The sequence below is a fragment of the Tinamus guttatus genome, unplaced genomic scaffold, assembly GCF_059628265.1.
Source record: "Tinamus guttatus ecotype Peru unplaced genomic scaffold, ASM5962826v1 Tinamus_guttatus_pri_ptg000052l, whole genome shotgun sequence".
NCBI lineage: Eukaryota > Metazoa > Chordata > Aves > Tinamiformes > Tinamidae > Tinamus > Tinamus guttatus.
In genome coordinates, this window is record NW_028288586.1 from 3647780 (window position 1) to 3669656 (window position 21877).

A 21877-nucleotide genomic window follows, 5' to 3' on the forward strand; every position below is an offset into this window, starting at 1 on the left:
AGCCACGCATATGTTGGTGAATAGAACAGGAACTCTTGCACTTTACAGGGATTTTTGGAGTTAATTATTAAAATAAACAAAAACTTTTTGAAGGAATAAATGCTCTGATAAAATTACTTGATCAGACAGAGATATGTTAATTTAACATTACATTTTAGAATTGAAGTACTATCAACTGCTAAAACTGACTGCTTGTTCAAATGAGGTAACTATTAGGATATTTTTTTAAAAAAACAAGAAGAATACATCCTTAAAGGGTTATGCATGCTAATGAATGGGGAGAATCAATCAGTATGCAACTGCTAAGAGGAACCGCCTCCATTATCCTTTTGAAAAATATGCTAAATTGCGTGCTTAGGCAGTAATTAAGGCATAGAAAATTGTACACAAATGAGTTTTCAGTCACAGTTAGTGTTCCACTTGCTCTTCCAAAAGTCTCTTTAGCTGCATAATTCTACTGCATTGCTCTCCTTAAGTTGTTGAAGTATGTTCATAAAGCCAAACAATATTTAAGTTATTTAATAGTAAAACTAATAAAATAAGTTATAGGTTATATACATACTGCCTATGCATGACTATAGACAGCTGTATGTTAATTCAAATCTTATTAATTTTTATCTTCAAACAATACACTAACTAGTTATTTCATTTAAATATCAATTTTAGTGTTAATCTGCATAATAAAATTATGTCTTTGCATAAAATACAAATTATACTGTTTTTCCAATTCTGTCACATTAATAAAGATCTAGAAGATTAATAAAACATCCTAAATCCCACAAGACTGTCTATATAAAAAATGTGGCTTTATTAAATCAGTCTATTTAAAGCATCACAAGACCATGTTAAATATTAAAATAGGCAAACATATTAATAGATTATTTAATTTTGTTTTTTAATGCAATTTACCTCTTTTTTTCCTCCAATGAAAATAGATCAAACAGCTTCATTTTTGTCCATATTTTAATCCATTTTAATATGATGGTCCAGTATTATATATTCAGTATTGTTATATACTTTTAAAGCTTTGTAGGGAACAGGTTTTCTTTTAGGATTTATAGAGCACATGTTAATTCAAATGTTCATTCAGGTTCAAATCTCAGATTTCTTTCTTATTCTACATGTCCTTACATCTATTAAACAGTAAATTATTAGATCTCAACTGAACCACTACAGTTTACTCTTCACTCTGCACACATTCTCATCTGATTCCTGAATCTGGTAACATAAATCTGCCACTGATTTTTATGAAAGGGAAAAACCCATGTCACTTACAGTTCAGTTACATCTTTTGGGATGCCTTTAGGCAAAGCTTTCAGGCCTTTGTTGCTGCAGCGAACAACTGTGTCTAGACAAGTACATTCTGCAGGACAGCGAGACAGTGGAGAGCAGCTATTGTCATCGTTCCCTGGTTAATAAAAACAAACAGATGCTAAGCTTACCATGCAAATGACATTCAGAATTAGCAATAACATTTCACCTTTGATTCCCTTGAGCACACAGGAAATTCCCACATTAGGTATATCTCTACAGAAGAAAATCTTTACGTCATTTCTATAAGTCATTGTTTGGAGCATTTACATTTCCAATGACGGCCTGTTATTTAATACAGTAATGTGTAACTAAATAAAATTCTCTTTTCTCAGGTCACTAAAGAAAGAACACAAATCTTAAAATGAAATTAAATAAAGCAATATGTGTGCCAGTTGTCCAAAATAACAAATAATTAAAATTAACCAAATGCAGTTTCTTGAAGAAAAGTTACACCCTTGAAAATTGATAAATAAATATCACTAAAATAAAATAACATGCATGAATGATATGTAAGACGAAAATTCTATTTTTTCAAGTGTTGAGGGAAATTCTTACATTAACCGAGTCATAGTTTGAGCAAAATAGTGTGGGGTTTAACAACACAGTCTGAAATAATATTTGATTCCAGCAACAGCATTTGAAACAGTCTCAGCTGAACTACAATATTTGATCAATGAATTTAACCTCCATACTACCTCTAAATACTATTTTACAGTATGAATACAGTTAGAGAAGAAAAACTTTTCAAAATATGTATACACTAGCTGTGTACTCGTTGATCAGCCAAAAATGGGTGAGGGAGTTGCAAACAGACATAGTTATGTAGCAGGGAGTGCAGATGCAGAACCAATTAAAAGAATGCCAAATCTCTAAAGAGTAACACTTTGGAATCATGAACTTATACATACGAAAACTGAAATTTTACAAATTCAGCTATCTATTTTCTTACCGTCATCACATGTAAAGTCCTGAATTGCTACATCCTGGATAGGAATCTCCTTAAGGAAGTAGGGTTTCTGACAGCGCGGGTTTCCTGTTACGATGCGTTTCTTCCTTAGCCAATCTCCAAGCCATGCGAGATGGCAGTTACAGTTGAAGGGATTGGCCAAGAGGTTTCTGAGAACCACATAAAAATTTATTTCAAATGATGAAACTTTTTCAGTCTAAGTATTCTGCTTTTTCACAAAGCTAAGCTTAAGTATGGTTCTTCAAACAATGCTATGTACAAACCATAGGTGAAAGCTGTAATTTAGATACTGTGCAGTGAATCTAGATACAGCTCATTTAGAAATAATTTAAAACTGTCAAATACTTGACTTGTTGTCAAGCCACTCTGTACTGATAATGCAATAATTTCATATAGAGATGAAGGCGATTACTTTACATTATTAGCTTTAACCTGACAACAGCTATTCCATTAATTTGTCACCTCACGATTTCCATCTTTTATTTGCTCTTGAGAATAAGTCTCCTATCTAACCTGACAGCTAAGTTGATTACATGCCAGTTATAAAAATGAATTTACTTCTACAAGTCTCAGTACTTGTGGCATCTCCTTACTTCAGCACAAACCTATTGACAATTCCATTATTTATAAACATGCCATCTTTAATACGCACAAATTAGTCACTTGGTGCGAAGTGTCACTTTTTATGTAGGATGGGAATTAAATACTTTCCTGAATGATGCTACCAACAAAATGTATTTCTTCAGTAATTTAGGTGGCAGCTTCTCTCCCCATTTTCCCTTCCATTAAATTACAATACAAAACAAAATAACAAAAAAGAGAGCATTTGCTTCTTTTTATAGAAAATGAGACTAAAGCTTTATTCTAAAACAGTATGAATTAAGCTCCTTAGATCCCCTACTAATTTCAAGATAATATTCAGACTACACAGTGCAGAAAGAAAGACAATATTAGACACAATGTGTACCCAAACACAGGTTTCTACCCTGGTGCAAATACATGGGCTTCTGCTAGGAAGATTAGCAGGACATTTTTTCTGTCCTCTCAGGGACTTCTAGAAGCCAGAGTGTGCAACCAAGGGCACCAGGAAAACATACTCTCCATGTATTTAAGATGATCCAGAAAAAAAAAATCCTTTATGAAAATCCCAATACACTCATATTTTTCCTTTGACACAACAAAAGGCAAAATTATATGGTAACTCATTAACAGAAACGTCACAAAAATGCCAGAAATTTAAATCTGGATAAGCTAAAATATGAAGGTAACTCACAATGTTGAGAGTGAATGAAGGGTGTCGAAGGAGCCCGGTGCAATGGTGGTAATCTGGTTGTCATATAACGACAACAAACGGACAGAACTTAGGCCCGTGAAGCTATCATTTCCTACACAGCTTATGCGATTGCTTCTTAGCATCCTGGGGAAGAAAGGATTAACTTTAACCAGTTTAGAGCTGAATAAACATCTCAATACCATTTTGTATTAATAATATTTTCTATTGACTAAATGTCATTAATTACAAATAACATACGCTGCCTGGCATTTCCTCCGTGCATTTTGGCAAGCAGGTTAACAATAAAAAATGTACCTATGAATACTGAATTTGATCATTTATATTTTAATGTGTACACTGCACCATAGGCTACAAAGATAATTCAAGGCTACACTTTTTTAAATCTCTGCCGCTTCTGTATTTTTATCAATGTGTATATTTCAGAAGCTTGGAAGTTTAAATGACTTTAGCAGTTAAATTTTAATTTCTCCCTTTATTATAAAAGATCTTTTAGATTTTGGTGGCACTTAACAATCCGCACTTCAAAGTCTAAATGACTCTAGAATAGCTATTTACATTGAGCAGAAGGCAGAAGTAGAACTACTGAGGTAACTACCAATGTGAATTTTCATGTAGAGAGGACTTTTATGACATTTCAAGAAGTCTTTCAAATAAATGAAATCAGGCTAGCCTAACTCACCAGTATGATTCTAAGATCTAGGAAAAATTTCAGAATATTAAGCAGAATAAACTAATCTAAAATCTCCCATACTTCTGTAAGTAAAGCAAAAGAGCTTTGAAGTTGACAGGTTTTCTACCTATCAATAAATGATTAAATTTATTCTATTTTCTTGCCTGAAAATAGTTGCATGCAAATATGTTAGCAGTTGTAAATGCAAACCAACTTAAAAATGGTGGGTCTGATTTATTAAATATGCCTACACTCTTTGGAGTATAAATGAGAGATCATTTATCTTTGGTCTGGTCTGCTGTTCAGAAAAAATAGCTCTACAAAGAAGTAGAATTTATAAACTTTTTTTTTTTTTTTTTTTTTTTTAATGGAAAGGGCTTAACTGCCTTCATGGAAACAATGAGTTCAGCCTACACTGTTTACTCATCTTCTCTGCTAAAATGACATTAAAATTGGTTAGTTAGGAAAGACTTTTTCCCCACATTTCAGCATACACCAAATTCAATTTCTTCCATTAGCGGAAATCCCATTAATGGTTGAGCTGGGTGGAATCAGAGACCCTACTACATAATTGCCAGGCAATATTCCATTACTTTAAGGCAGATGATGATTCTCATTTCCATTTCTGCAATTAGATGCTTATCCATTCCCAACTATTTCATCATTCAGGAGGGCCCATCATTTCTGTGCTAGAGTAACCATAATGAAAAATTTCAGCTTACAATTTCTGTCAGTAATAACTAATGAATTCATAATGTATGAAAACATAAAGGTAACAAAAACTAGAATATGCTTGAATCTTCCATAGGTAATCCTCCAAAATTAAACTTTTTAGGACAGCTTTTAAAAAAATGTTTGATAGAAGGAAGAAAAAAAACACTCAAATAATTACACTTACAGTGTTTTGAGACTTTCTAGACCTTTGAACATTTTGTGTCGAACACTTTCCAAGCGATTGCTAGTGAGTAACAGTTCATTCACACCAGAGGCTCCATCAAATGCTCCTTCTTCAATATCTGTGATCTTGTTATTGCTCAGATTTCTATTACACATTAAAGGAAGAAAAGTAAGGATTTTTTTTTTTTACAATCTACTAAATCTACTGCTAAATGCTGCAGACTGCATAGTCTTTTAGCTGTGTAGACTTAATGTGTACGCTATTCAGTAGAGAAAAAAATCAATTTATTTAGCAGTCAATGCCCTGTTAAATATAGAAATGAAGATTTTCAAATAAATGTTTGGAAGCTTCTTTCCTAACCCATAGCAAGAACCTAGCCCATGCTGTTGCCATGTACAAACCTGTTTTGATTAAAAAAAAGAATCTTGTCAGCGAATGAATATATTTTTCATGATTTCAATCCTTGTTCTGTTGTTAGATGAACTAATAAGAGGATGATACTGTATGATTACTGAAACTATTTCTTACCAGTCTCATTGCTGTATTTGATCTCAATAGACACAAATATAGGGAAACAGCATAAACAGCAACATATGTAAATGAAATGTGTGAATGTAAACAGCAAATGAAATATTAATCATTTATGACACTAGTAAAAAAGAGGTCTTATAAGGAGAGAGAGTTCACTTATCTGTAATTTATGCAAAGTAAATAAAAATATGGGAAAATGCCCTAGCAATATTGCCAAAACATTTAGTGTTTATAGCTTTTAGTTAAAAACTTGGAATTACATCTCAACTGGGTAATATTCATATCATATATAAAATAAGAACACATAGTCAAAACACACACTGTCTTTAAAGATTTTTATGGTATTTTGGTCTCCTGTTGTTTTGCCTCTTTCAAAAAACTCTATTAATCATTATTACAGTTAAATATTATTTAAAATAGTAAGTATACATCTAAACACTAAACTTACAATACACCAGTGATTTTTAAAAAGCTCTTAAATATTCTTAAAAAAAGGTAAAATGAAGTCAATAAACCCTTTTTATTTTATGGAATTGATGAATTGGAGAAGAAAACACTATCTGGTGCAGCTTCCAGAACAGCACTTTAATTGCTCAAATTAAAAAAATATTGTTTATTTCTTAGAATAAAAATTCATACAGTATGCTTGCCAGATTAATTGGTACTGTTATCTGAGATGCAAAAACAACTGAGTTTTGGCTTCATCTAAGTGCTGACTTTAGCCTAACTGTAATTTAACATATACTCTGTCTGTAATGAAGAATACAATTATCACTTTCATTTAATTTTGAGCAAGAAACTTATTATTTCTCATCTCAACTGCCTTTTGTATGTCAAGTCCTTAGTCTCCTAGCATCTTATTTGTTCCTCATGTAAAATGGATATTACTTCATCCATTTCATAATGTTTTATGGTTTAATGTTAAACAGCTAATCAATGATGCAGTGAATAAATTTGCTTTATTATTGATGAATCATCAAATCAATTAAACATTTAGGCACTAGTTTTTCAATGTCTTCCGTGTAGAAAGACATTTGCACCTATCTGAACTTCCAGAAGAAATATGAGCTCTACAGAAATACTGAATTCACTCTCATTTGTGTCTCTGTAGCATCATCTCACCGTTTTCCAGTCATGCTTCACCACTCACTATCGTTTTCCAAATTGAGGAATGCTTTTAACAACTGACAACTGTATTAGGAACTAATGGGGCAGTAATATTAAAAATGTTAACATTTCATTAACATTTTCTCGATTTTGCATCTCCTCAATTGTTCAAATTTCTTAACTCCTGGGGCTTCCAGCAGACAGCTACGCTTTATTATTAAAGATTAGGGAAAAGGAAGAGAGACCAATATTCTCCCTTTTTGTTTTGTCTTGGACACTTTCTTCTTAAGTAAAAAGCTGCATATAATCTAACTTTAGGGGACATGACTACTTTGTTGCCCTAGCTTTATAGCCAGAGTATATATAATTACTGACAGTATATTCCTTTTTGCATATTTTTCTTAAATGTGAAGAACTGATATAACGCTGTGTGCGCACTTTTGTGTTACTCCAGGTATTTCATACTTTTCCGAGGTATCCTGTGGTTCTGAAGAGCGTTAATCTGAGATCTTTAAGGAATGAAGATCAGTAGGTATCTACTGTTAAGGTATAGTACACTGCACTGTGTTCTATGTTCTCATTCTAAGTATCGCCACGCAGACCCTAAGTGGCAAGGTGTCCTCAGGTGTCCTGGACAAATGCAAACGTCCTCAGGTGTCCTGGACAAATGCAAACTGTTTTTCATCTCTGGCCTACAGGCTCAAAAAATTGCAATAAGGTTAATTTTAGTTCATGACATCTGCCAAGAAGGATCTGGATAAGGTTACCAAGGAGTTTATGTGATAGCTTTTATGTAATAGCTAGTTTATGTAACATATGTAGTGAACAACTACATTCCAAAAGGAATTAATCCTTTTCATTAAACTGATCTATTTTTATTTCCCTTACTATGTGTCACTACTAATGCTTATGTTCAATCCTGAATTTGAGTAGAATGCCACTAAATACAATTAAATAATCTCTCTTTGTTATCTGGAATGCTTTTTACAATAATAAAAAAAGCTGTTTGTGGGTTTATTTTTAATAATGTAGGATTATAAACTCCTCTTAGAACATGAACTGTGTACATGGACTTATGTGTGTGAGCATTTTTTCCTTTCAATCATTTAATTTACATTTTCCCTGCACCTAAGGACAGTTCAATGGAGCAAAAAGTTGAAGGTATCTCTTAAAAGGGCTGAAAGAGGCAAAGCTGCCAGGTCCGGGAGTAGTGGTGGAAGCTACAAAACCTGATCAGCAGCATTGGTGGGCACAGTGAATGCCTAGTCCTGCAGAGAAGAGCTGTCACCTCTGCTCTGCCCCAGAGACTAATTTAAACCCATTCTTGATTGCCAGCTAGAACATACTAGCTCTTTTTATAGATGAGGACTAACAAAGGTGGAGAAACACGATGGTGAGGAGCTAACATGCTATGTGGTTAGAGCAGGGCAGAGGCTGAACTTACATTTTACGCAGCTGAGGAAGCTTCTTAAAAATTCCAGTAGCTTCCAGGACTGAAAATTCATTGTTATTGAGTCGCCTAGAAGAAAAGTCAGCAAAATCAGAAAACAAAACAAAGAAGTCTCTGGTACAGAATGCTCCACAATATAAACTATTCAGTAGATGAAAATTGATTTGGTATATCCTGACACCTGTATTTCTGATAAGTCCTGTGCATGAACACTCACATTAAGTAAAATCAGGCATTAAAAACACCTACAGGATCAAAACCAGGATTAAGAAAAAAAAAAAAAAAACAACTAAAATTACATTAAAATATAAAAAGAGCTTTAAAATTTTTATGTTGAAGAAAGAAAGAAAATAAAAATGTAGCTAGGGAATGATTCCATGGCAACTTACAAATAAATATCTTTAAGTACATATAAACCACTGAATATTGCTTTACTGTTCTTTAAAGGATGTCAGATGGGGTCTGCCAGACATCTGGAGGTGCTCACAAAACACTATTTACAAGAACAAAATAATTGCTTTATGCTCAATGCTTCTTTTGAATAGGGATTGAAACACATTGCATAGGTCTTCCCAAGAACTCAAAAACATCATGATCACTGTTCAGACCACTATACCTAGCACACATGTAATGCAAAAGGAAGTATCAAATATTGCTTTGTAACACTACAAGAAGATATACAATGAGCAACAGACACTTGCCTGAAAAAATTATGTATACTGATCTCTCCTGCCCTGGTACCAAGGCTGTTCTAGCACCACCTACCTTTACCAGCTGCTAGTCAGGGTTCACCTAACTTTCAAAAATACGTGCTCTGCCAGTACTCTATTTACTTTCTTTAAAGAGAACATACAAATTCTAAGTCTTAGACTCTTTTACGTGTGTCAATAGCCTCATTTTATTAAAGAAGGGAATCTGTTTAGTTTTATTTAGCCTGTTATAGGAAAGAAGCCAAAGAGATGACTGACAGGATCATCATGAAATAAAATTTACGTAATGCTAAAGCCAGAATTACCTTGTAGCAAGAAAAGATTTTAAAAAGCTAGAAAATAAAAGTGAGCTGCTCGTTCATCCTTCCTTCCTGCTTGCATTCAATAATAGCCAGAAGGGAAATTAAGGCTGTAAATCTGAAAGTATGATAGTACAACAGTTTAAAGTGGGCAGCTAAACTGAGAGACGACGGGAAGAGCTTTTGGATACATGTGAAACATTTGCATGAAGTACAAAGTTCCTGAATGGCACAGGAAATGAATTTCAAAAGATGTTACGGCCTCAGAAAATCAACTGGTTGACATAGTGTGATCTTCAGCGGGATCATATCAAATGCATTTTTGGATGGTGTCAATTAAAAGAGTTGCATAATCCTTGTTAATACCATTTTCCTTAGTCTAATACTGACATTACTGAACAATTTTAAAAATTGTCCATGTGATTTGATGTTTTTTGCTATTTGGTAAGTTATTGCACACTCCTTGTGTGTATGTGGTGGTGGCGGGGAGAAGGCTTGAACAACTGTATTGTCATTGTTAAAATTGTAACACAAATCACATCTTCTCTCCGACAGTGCCAGTATGGCAATGCCACAATCTGTATATCGACAGTGGTGGTGAGAGGAGAGATTAGCAAACAAAAGGATGCTAGGATTACAGACTGCATGTTTGGAGTCACAGAAAAGTGATCTCATGGTATTCCTCTGGTTGGAGCTAAACAGTTATTTTAGATCTAGCCTTGTTAAATATTTATGCAAGATGTTTTCATTCCATCATCATGGTAAGTGATACCACATACATAAGAATCAAAATTATTACAAATAATTGGAAAATTACCAATTGTAATAGCATTTTTCTTCTAGATCTTCTTGTCACTGTTGAAGATAAATACTGACAATTGTTACCTGTCAATGAGTCACTGGATCATAAAAAGAATCACAAAAATTCCTCTATCTGGTTTATTCAAAATAGAATATTGTCGTGCCATTATCAAAGCAGAAAAATTAACAGAGCAGCATTTGATGATCATGTCCAAATGCCCTGCTTTTCAGCTTCTCTATTGGATGTCTTTTCTTGTTTTGTTAACACAACAGCTGAGTTATTTGCACATTTTGTTACAAGAGTTGACTATTTCTGGAAAGCTATGCACTTCAGTGATATCCTAAGATACTTCATTCTTTTGATGACCATCTTGATAGGATCTGTTATTTTAATGTTGAATAAGCAATGCAAGAAAATTGAATATATATAGAAATTAAATTGTTTTAATTTTTCCAGGAGACTCTGATTTGAAAGATCTGTAAAATGTTTCACTGATTTCATAACATACTGGTATACTATGCAAAATATTTTATTTTGGGGAAGCTTTTACAGATTTGTGCTTTATTTCAAATAATTCAATGGCAGATTTGACAAATTTGATGCTTCCCTAACAGTGAACAGGAAGACAAAGTCTTCTAGAAAAACAGTCAGTCATTTACCTCTAACAAGTACCTCTGATTCAAATTTTACAGATAAAAGAAAAATAAAAAGGCTAACTGCTTGCTTTTCTGGTACACACCAAAAAATTACAGAGTAGATTGAGAAACAGAGTGTGAAGTCTCATGAGGAGCTAGAATGGCAATGCATAAAGGACAAATAAAAATAAGAAGAAAGAGGAGAAAACATTATGGCTGTTGAGCATATTAATATTTTTCAAAATTTATAAAGTGTTTAAGAAGAGGCAAAGGTGAATTGACTACCGGGATATAGTCCTGTAGTTATCAGAACTAAATAAAAGTACTTTCCTGAAAGCAAAAAATGGAATGGAAACATTTTTCTCTTAAAATTCTCTCCTCCTTCTTCTCTTTCTTTTGGTTCTTCATCCTCTATATTGTACCTCTAGGAAATACTACATGAAAAAAATACATATAAATATTTCTCCAAGATTTCCCTCTATCCAAAACTGTGTATCAGACTTTTTTTTTTTTCCTCTGGCAGCACTTCATGAATCAGCAGCTTAAACATGGCCAAAAGCTGTGCTTTGCTTTTCCCACATATATCACTTCCTCTTCTGAATTCATCCTCATTCTGGGCAGAGAATTGCCGCTCAGGTTTGTATTCAGAACATAATTGAATTTAACTCTTTCTCACAGCTCAAAGACTGACAGAAATCCCCATCTCTATTAATAGAGTATTTCAATGACAAATTCCTTTTCTGTCCAGATATTCAAGATCTTTAATCACAGTCTCATTATTTCATGCCTTCACATCTGTATTCCTGTCTCGTAAGAGCATCTGCCATCCTGTTGTTCATCTCACCTCTGTTGGTCACATCTTTGACCACAGCTCCCCTGGCTCTATTTCTTTTTTTCTGGCTGCCTCTGCTTTACTGCATCAAACCACAATCCCTCATTTCTCCTCTTCAACATTCTGCTTTGCTTTTTATGGCGAGTCTGCTACGAAAAACAGTTATTTCCTCTTGCACCTCTGCACTTCCTTCCACGTTGTTTCTTGCACATGGGAAGGACCTGTAAAGCTGTCCTAATGTTATCTTCCTTTCAATCCTTCCTTGAAGACTAGTTTAGTTTAATGCCTACAAATCGTTCCCATATGGTACTTATTAAGCAAGGCACAATCTGTGTCTTTTTTTCCGCTTGTCTGTTCACTTATCACTCTACATCATTATCTCATCTTAACCCAACTCTTGTTCATCTGCTTTATCTTCCTCTGTTCTCCCGTTTGACAGGTAAAATGTGAGCTTTGCAAAACAAGAATCAATTCTGTTTTGATTAATATCTAAGTAGCACATCTTAAGACAGAGCCTGGGTTATTGATGGGGTGTCTTACTTGTTTTTTTAGCTTAAAAAAAAAAAAGTTAAAATAAATAAACTGCACAAGCTTTCAAAAAATTCCCAAGGGGTAGCTATGCATTGGAGAACTTGAAACATAGAATATTTACTTGATTTATTTAGCATAATTTTTTACAGGTACGTCGTACTGAAATGATGCGGAAATAATTAATAATAATTAATAATTAATTAATAATTAATAATGGTAAGACTCTTATTTTTTGTTGTTCAAACAATAAAAATTTGTCTTTTTTACTAGAAATTTTTCATATCTTTTTTTCTACAAGCAAATAAAGCTTTCTTATGAGTTAAACTTACAACTCCGCCGTGTACTGAGGAATATGATCAGGAATTTTGTTGAGTTTCTGATTGGAGCAGTCCACCGTGGTCCCTTCACAGCGACATTTTTCAGGGCAAGCCAGGTCTGCAAAGCAGTCTCCGCTTAATTTGGATCGGTAATCTTCAGTGCCTGCGGAAGAGTCAAGTCAAAATAGAGATACTGAGTCAATAAAGTGTAAGATTTTTTTTCTTGTGAGAAGGTTGAGAAGATTTCTGCAATTCAGATAACGGGTGAGCAACTTGGGAAATGTACGATAAACTCTGTGATATTGAACAGACACAAGGGCTTCAAGAGAGGGTTAGATATAGGGACTTAAGATATGCTGGAAAAAGAAACTGTGACCAACTTCACATAACAGGATAACATTAACTCGAGCTTTTCACAGCTGTACTTTCTGCTGATTTTGTTGTCAGCCAATCTAGCCTTCCTTATAGCTAATCAAATGCCACTAATTCTTTTAGAATTTATTTTATTTGTCTGAGTCATGAATAAATAGATCCTGGATGCCACCTTTTCTGTTTCTCTTGTTACAAATTTGTGTTGCTGACTGGACTTCATTAACCTCCTTGATTTTTTTTATAGTCCCGACCCTCCACATCATCTCAAACATGTAAGATTGAAAGCCCTATTTTCAGCTTTAATTTAAAAAATGTGTGATCCTGATTAAGCCTCAGCAGCTTGCCATGCTGTAGAAAGCTGCGTGACGTTCCATGGTGCTTGACAGAACCATGTTTTACTCATACCTCACAACCACATGGTTAGATCAAGCACAACAGAAAATCTCGCTAAATTATCATAACTGCATCCATTAGGCCAAGGATAAGAGCAAGGGAAAAGAGGAAGGAGTAGGAAAAAGTTACAGAAGCACTTGAAGTTTAATACTTGCTTACATGACATGGCATTCTCATTACTGAATGTCCAGTGCCACAGTAACAGTATTACTGTCACAGATCAACTAAAATGCACAGGTTAAAAAAAAAAAAAAAAAGAACCACATTGAAAGTTTCCTCCACCATTTCCCAGAGTCAGCCAAAGAAAATGTCCTAAACATATCAGGTGAAAACATCCAGAAACATCCAGTAAGGAATTGAGGGTGGGTGACGAAGAAAACAAATAGAAGCCAATAGACCTGCAGGTTCTTCTCAGACAAAGGTGAAAACACTGAGACTAGTAGAAGGTGCATCAGGGCTGGGAAGTACATTGTGATTTAGCTCAGACATTGAACTTTACTTACAGCCAAAATGGTGAACTCCTGCAAAAGTAAAGATAGCCAAGAAGGAAAGAAAGACAGAGTAATCCCAATTAAGACAAAAACATGAACTAAGCTCTTGTGTTCTCTGCTCTATTGTGATTAAAGGATGCTACTGAGGGGGCACCATCTTTAGCAGAGAGAAAGAACAATTGATTTTAAGTGGCATAAAAAATAATGAAAGAATGATTGGGGTTAATTATATTTTTTTACAGGATGATAGCACACTTCCCATGCATTATTATTATTTTAAATATGCTATTTATTATATATGAACTATTATGCTCCTTTGAATATATATACATGCTATGCCACTCAAAATAATGAATAAACCAAAGAAATAGATACCTTAAGAGGAAGGGGAAAAAAAATGCTAATCCTTGTATATTATCTAGCTTTTGCGAAAGTCTAATAACACATGATATAACCACTTGGAATATTTTTATAAGTTTGCAGAGAAATAGGTTTTTGTTGCTGTTTTTTTTCAAATTCATGATTTAGTACTTGCATAACCCTTAGTCTTCTAAATGACTACATGGAAATTTTATTAGGATTTCCTAGTGTCTGCAATCAAGATCACCCAGGGACAGATTTCAAATATAAAACAAATTGATATTTAACTTAAAAAAAAAAAAAGAAAAACACTAACGTTTTTACAGTATTTACTTTAGTGCGGAGAAGTATTTTGAGCACTTTTTAATACTCATGAGCAAGGCCACAAATACATTGCTTTCCTCCTGTATCCAAAACAAATCACTTTTTTTTATTAGCTTAGAGTAAACCACTAAAATATTCAGAGTCAGATCTTTAACAACTAAATTGAGTGCAGTATCTCCCTGCTGCCTGGTAGAAAGAGAAAGCACATAAGCTGCATTTCCAGATGTAGATTCTGCAACACTTTTTGAGATATTTAATTCTTTTTCATCTTTTTGCAGGAATATCATTTTTTAAAGGGTAAGTAAACTTAAACTGCATGTGTGGCCATATTATAAACAGGTAGTGAAGACATTTGCTGGCAAGAAAACACTTCTAGCTCAAAGACAAAAGTTGTGCTGGCAAGGTTGAGTAGAAGTCACTGTGTGGCAGGAATACAGCTGTTCTACTCATTAAGAAATTGAGTGGCACTACAGGTTTGAGACACTGAATCTCCCTCTGTTTTATTCTACTCTTTTAAAAATACAAACAAAAGAAAACACAGTCTGTGGCTGCCAATGCTGGCAAATTATTGTCTCGTTTTGTCTGTTTTCCATATTCAAACTACCATATTAGTATGAGGGCATGAAAAAATTCATGGGATTGCTGCAAATTTAAGTGACACATCACATAGCATTAGGAGAAGAGCTGTTAAATATACCAGCTTAGAAGACAAAGACCAAATCAATAAATTAGTACTTCAAACACTGCAGAATGACAATATACCTGTAGTACTTGAAAGAACAAGTGCACTGGTGTCATAATCAAATATTGTAGATATTTTTCTAGATATTAAACTATGACAGAAAAACTTACTTGAAGATCACATACTATAAATCATCAATAGAATAATTATGCCCTTGTTTATTTTTGCCAGTCAATTATTTATAATCTGTTAGGATCATAATGTAAGTGCTTCATATATTTTTCTATTAAGAAATCAGTGCACACAGCTGACAAGCAAGGTAAAGTAAGTGAAGAATCACGTTTCAAAGAGCTAGGGCCAACATCAGTAATTCTTTTGGAAAATATCAGAATTATCATAGCTTGAAGTGGTGCGTAAACTGCTTTGTCACTCTAATTCTTAAATCATCTTTTCTTTAATGGAAAACATTTCTGATTCACTGTATGAATCTGATCACAGAAAGTCTTTAATGAAGAATATCTGCTTTCTTTTCTAAGCATATATTGTGATTTAATAGACACAAGGAGGGAGAGCAAACAACAGTTGCAGACATTCAAGAGTAAATTACTGGTGTAGAACAGGCAAGAAAATGCTCATTTGTAAATTTTTTTTTTAAGTTGTACTAGCTCTTTGACAGTGGTATGGCATCCTGCATTTAAAAGCAGCTCAGAAGCTACATTTTAAAAACAGTAGTGAGTGGCACAGAAGGCAAGGTATCAGGTAAGCAAACGCATCAATTGGAATAGGAAATAGCAGGTGCAATCTTCTAAATAATTTAAGTAAAAGTATCATTTTGGTAGGTTGTGTGCAAATTTTCGAGACAAAAAAAGTAAATGGAGCTGCATGCTAAGCTCTTATATTCAGAAAACAGAACTACAAGTGATCTACAAAGGAAATCTATGTCTAGCTACAGATATTCATTCTTGTTAATACACATGCATCAATTTCCTACAAGCTACAACAAACTTTGCTTTTGGGGGGGAAGGGAAGGAGTGCCTGCAGTTAGTCAATCTTACTGCAGAGCCAAACCTACCTGGAATGAAATATTGTTCTTTAGCTAAATAAAGAGACAAAAAAAAATAGAAGATGCACCTGAATATCAGCAAGCAAAGAATGAGTTTTATTAGATTAAGTATGGACTACAATTAACTACAGATAATTAAGTGAAAAAAAATTGTATTCACAACAAGAGCTGATAAACAACAAAGTGCGAATAGTCATAAATGTATCCGGAACATGGATAACTAACAATTCTCATCTGGTATTTGCACTCGAGACTGAATAAATTGTAGAATGTGAAATGCACCTGGAACAGCTGGATACCATATGACAAAAGTTAGGATTTAGAGAAATGTAAGTAGGAAATGGAATAAGATTAGAAAAAGCAAACAGTAAATTTCAGTATGAGGTAAGCTCCCTGTATAAAATGAGCATGTCGTGTTTCCATATTTAGCTGGAGATTTTTAGATCTTTCACGTACTGCAGAGCCTTGTGGAAATTTTACAAAATGATTTATGTTGGTGATTCTTGTGGCAAATAACGTTAGCATTTCACTCTGAAGTATTATATATTACATTTCTTTTGTTAGATTTAATGCTGCTCAGAAATAGTGCCAAACGTGTTAACTATAGTAATGTTCCGTGATCCAATAGTCTACAACTGCCATGATTCCCCCCTCCAACAGAAGGACTTAAAAAGATTTTGCAACATTTAAAAACTCCGTAGAGAGCCAGCTGCCTTCATTAGAACTTCTATAACCACTCTTTTTTTTTTTTTTGCCAGTAAAAGAAAAATACCAGCTGAACTAAGAAAATTACCTGAGCAGCGGAATTTCTTGCTTTTGATCTGGCCGATCCTTTTGTTTGCCAGACGGCGGGGGCTGGTGCAACGGGCACCGCTGGTCTCGATGGGGTTTGAATGGAGATAATCCGCCAGCCACTTCAGATGGCAGTCACAGATAAACGGGTTCTGAGCCAAATGCCTTTCAATAAAGAGAAAAAAAAAAAGAGATAATTTCACACATTATTTGTCTTGGGTCTCTGTGGCTCCTGCTACTTTCAGTAAATCATAGCATATGAAGTTATTCTAAATAAAACCGTAAACAAGAGCATACTTACAAAGTCTGAATGGCACGGAGGGGCGAGAAGGTGCCTTTTGCAATGGTCTGAAGCTTGTTATCATACAAGGAAAGAAGATTCAAGTTGTGCAGATCTTGAAAAGCATCAACTCGCAGGCAATTGATCTTGTTGGCATTTAATAATCTGTTTAATAAAGACAATTACAAAATTAAAGAATTTGTTCAGTATCACTGCAGCTTCATTCAGCATTTTTCACAGATAATTCTTTGTACTCCTTTGTAACCAGAACTAGAAATGTAGTAACAAATCTTAATTTGCAGTGACACAAGGCATTTTAGTAAATTGAAATACCTTATTTAGGTGCCTTGCAATAAATCTGAAATACCTACACCTTGAAGTTGAGATGCACAGGTCTATTCAGCTAAAATCATATTCCTTATGTGTGTTGGTATTTGTGCAAAGAAACAAGCTTAAAAAATTAAATATCTGCAGAGAAAACTAGTTCCTTTTGCCAAATAAACAAACAAACAAAAAAGGAGTTGAGCACTGTGTTCATTAGCTGGAAGAGATGTGCAGTGGGACTTTTAATTATATGTTACTAATCAGCATGCTGCCACATTAACGGAGTTGTAGTAAAAACTGGTGGCATGGAATATATCCAAATCTGTCTTGGATCCCTTTTTCTCTGCATCTTCAAAGGAAATCTATTCTTTCCTGCACCTCCCAAACTTCTAAAATTAAAACAAACAAAAAATTCCTTTATGCTTTTAAAACCAAAGAGAGAATAATTATGTCATTCAACTGGTTGGAGTCTTCTGACCAAATATATTGATTTTTTCCCCAGTTTCAGTCCGATGCAATTGTGCATTTGAACAATAATGTTTTGATATATTCTCAAAATAGCTTCAACATAGTTTCAAAATGTGAGCTGGAGTAAATTGCTTTACAATATTGAAATATATTTTCCTTGCAAAATAGACCAAACTATTTTTTTTAAACAAACAAAAAGAAAAAGAAGTTTGAAGGAGTCTCTCCTCCAGGAGTCTCTTCTCCTCCCCTTTTTTTTTTTTTTTTTTTTTTGAATATGCTATAATTCTTTCTAAAAGAATACAGGAAAGCATACCACCTCCCCCCACCCCTGCTACAGTGCTAGCCCATGGCAAAAAGAAATCAAATATAATCCTCTAGGTGGTGCTAGAACAAATATTTTTCTTGTATTAAAACTATTTTATCAGCTTTTTCAATGAGTTGTTAATAAAAGACATTTTGACAATCACTTTGCTATAAAATTGGACATTAAATGCGTCTAAGTATGTGGGCAGAAGTTATTTACAGAATTCACAGTCTTTAAATAACAAGTCAGTGATTCTGGGACAATTTCTTCCAAAAAAGCCACCTGTGTTTTATGGCCTATATATATAGTGCACCTACTGCACAGCCTTTTCTGTTAAATTTTGACAACATTTGATAAACATATCACCATGACATTCCTCTTTACTCTGAATATGAAAGCCAAATAGAAATGTTTTATAAGATTACCCATGGAAATTCCAGAACTGGCAAAAGAAATTGCAGCTGAACTTAAGAGTTGAGTGAGTCAATGAATTACCTGCAGAACAGTCTCAGAAGATATTAGAGTCATCAATGAAACTGTACTGCAACTCTGGTTCTTATATAGGTGTAACTTAAAAATACAATTACATAGTATTTCCACTATATATTTCCTCTGTATAACACATCCAGATATTTCTGCCGTGGTTCCTACAGCACTTTATATATGCTACTCAGTGTTTACAAAGAAGAAAGGTGCTGTATCTTATACTTTTATAAAACCTTTATAAGATAATGGTTTATTTTTACTCATTTTAGGCTGAGACGTAAATTGAGATATAATCAAATTTGTGGACAAATGGCAAGCTGGTCTACAGCAGTCTTGACTCCTTTGGCTTTAACAAACGCACACTTTCACACACTTTTAATTATATTCTGATCTTGCCTACAGGATTTCCTGCCAGTTCTTCTCCAGCTACATATCTTTCATCACGTTTCCCTTTCTCAGTTATTCTACAATAGAATAAATATGAAAAAAAAAATACTCACAGTAACTGCAGAGAAAAAAGTCCTTCAAAGAGGCCCTTTGGAAGTTCTGTAATTTTATTGCCATAGAGGACGCTATAACAGAAAATAATAAAGCAAACAAAGCTGCAATTTTAAAAGGCATACACTATGAGATTTTGAATGTAAGAAAGAAATAAAATTCCCTATTACTGAATGATTTAACAAAAACAACTTGGTGTTTGCAGTATCCTGGTGGTCCTCTGAAGTAGCAAGACCCCAGATTTTCTATGGAGGTGTGTGGCCCAAAGAGCACCCCACTGTTTACAGCCTTGCCAAAGAACATTATAAATGGGTTACTCTTTTATAAAAACAACTCACTAGGGAATTGATTTGGTTCAACTATTTGCTATGAACACACTTGCAAGAAGACACGCATTTTTAGTGTACAGCTGGGATACAATATCCATTTATCACTCTGTCTTCCTGAAACTACCTTTGTAGCTTTCAAAATGGATTGAATTCAAATAAAATTTGGTAGAGACCCCAAAATTCAACATCATTTGAATATAATAATAGAATATGCAAAAGTTTGCTCTCTTTTCACATAGCAGACTGATACCTACAGTGAGTTGAGTGAACGTAAACCCTGGAAAGCATCTGGAGCTGCTTCAGAGATCTGGTTATTGCTCAGGTCACTGAAAAAAATGCAATTTGATGCAATTAATTCAAGCTATTTCAAAATAAAAACTATTAGAATAATACGTAGTTACAATTAGACATACTTGGAAAGGAGAGAGAAACACTGAAACAAAATCGATGATTAAATATGAACTGAACATTCTTGAAAAAAATGACTGAAATATTTACTTTTGTTGAAGTATATTATTATACCTATTGCTGACATATATGTTATAAGGCATTATTCGCTTGCCGAGGTCACAGAAATACAGAGCATCGAAGACATGGCAAAATGACAGTGGCACATCCACATTAATTGCCTCTTTGAAGTTCATTGTAGTCACATATTGCTTTATGCATAAACATACTAAATAATTTCAATACCTGGTAACAAACCATAATGACTAATTTGACAGAACTAGTTTACTGTCTTAAGAATAATGTTGACATATCAGTTAATCTTTTAGCAACTAAACTTTCATAAGTACTCGCACATTGATGGAAGTTACTTCGTATTACCTTGACCTGTTTAATATATAGATTTAAGTGCAACTTTTGGGTACTTACATTCTTCGAAGTTTTTTATATGGTGAGAAAGCTCCAGGAGGTATGACCTTGATTGAATTTTGTTCTAACCGTCTGCAGAAAAATAACAGTAGCAACAAAAATAAAAAACCTGAAGAGTAGCCTAGAGAATACACTAGAAATTTAATCTTTAACAACAACAAAAAAATCTATTTTTATTTTTTATTTTAGTATAATTTTGTCTTGAGATACAAGGCCATTTCATTCCCGTTTTCAATAAAAAAAGAGTCTGCTTACGTCAACATGTTCTTTTGACCTGTAGACTATTACTTATGTTATATAGTGCTATCTCATTTTGTATATAAAGAAAAATTATTTTCAGAACGCAAAATTTTTTGCAATATTTAAGTTAGAAGAGTTATTAAAAAAATGAATTAGTGTTTACTCCCAGTTTATGATTCATATGCAGCAATCTTTATAGCAAGTTTTATTTGGAAATTTTTAAGGTCTTTTGTGAGTTAATCATTCAAATATGTAAACCATAAGAAAGCAGACAGAAATGTTCCACAGACAAATAACATATGTTGCTACCTCCAGCAAGGCAAATGTGTCTTACTGCACAATAAGACTTCCAGTTTCTTTAAACCATTATTTTATCTAAAAATTTACCTTATGCTAATGGTCACAATCGCATTATTTGTATAGTGTCTGTGACTGAAACTTGTCACCTTGAAAAGTGTAAACTTACTTCAGAAACAATTTTCCAAGAATTTTAAAAAGTTTCAGAGCTTTGCATGTGGGAAACCTACATACAAGAGTAGGTGATACAGAACTATGGCCCATTTGCCAACAAGTCAAAAGAGATTTAATAATGAATACATTTAATAACGAATATAATAAATAATTAATAAAAATAAATAATGAATACATTCAGCATATAGTATACTGGCAGTTCTGACTGTATAGAATATCCTATTATGAATAGGACATAATAGAAACTATTTAATATAAATAACAGGAAAAGATGGTATTATTCAAATATATGTCTAGCTAGTAAGCTCTTTGTTTCCCTCTTTCATATACAGGTATCAACTTTTACTCTGATCTATGCATATGACAAAGCTAAAAATCTATTTCATGGAACCAATGGAAATTCTCTAGAATTTACTGCTCTATTAGAAATTATGGAGGCATCAACTCAGACCCTGTTAAGTCTAGATGCAGCAATATCCTTCCAGTGTTCGTCCTTTCACCTTCATTCTCTTAACTCTCTTCTGTTTCTCTTTTGCTCTGATACAGAGACAAATGTGCCTGTGTGTGCAGGTATTAATTTACATTATAGCTAATAAATCATATATTAATTTTGACTAAGCTTTTCCAAAAAATCTATTCCAACAATAAAGATTCTTTAAGAGATGCTCTATATTATGTTATAGCTATAGCTTGGTTGAAGACCTTTTGCTGCCTTAGTGAAGTTTTATTCAAATTAAGATATTTATATAGTTAATATTCAAAATATC

General features: G+C 33.6%; 1 protein-coding gene across 1 annotated transcript in view; it reads right to left on the minus strand.

Annotated features, from left to right (window-relative positions):
- The window catches only part of SLIT2 (slit guidance ligand 2), a 233142-nt gene that overhangs the window by 44921 nt on the left and 166344 nt on the right, over nt 1–21877 (minus strand). Inside the window, exons 11-21 of the mRNA XM_088539958.1 lie at nt 20400–20471; nt 19778–19849; nt 19197–19268; nt 17136–17279; nt 16836–16999; nt 12370–12520; nt 8226–8300; nt 5144–5287; nt 3555–3698; nt 2264–2430; nt 1276–1408 (exon numbers count right to left, since the gene is read on the minus strand). Of these exons, the coding sequence (XP_088396084.1) occupies nt 1276–1408; nt 2264–2430; nt 3555–3698; nt 5144–5287; nt 8226–8300; nt 12370–12520; nt 16836–16999; nt 17136–17279; nt 19197–19268; nt 19778–19849; nt 20400–20471 (1338 nt within the window). The remainder of the gene's footprint in view (nt 1–1275; nt 1409–2263; nt 2431–3554; nt 3699–5143; nt 5288–8225; nt 8301–12369; nt 12521–16835; nt 17000–17135; nt 17280–19196; nt 19269–19777; nt 19850–20399; nt 20472–21877) is intronic.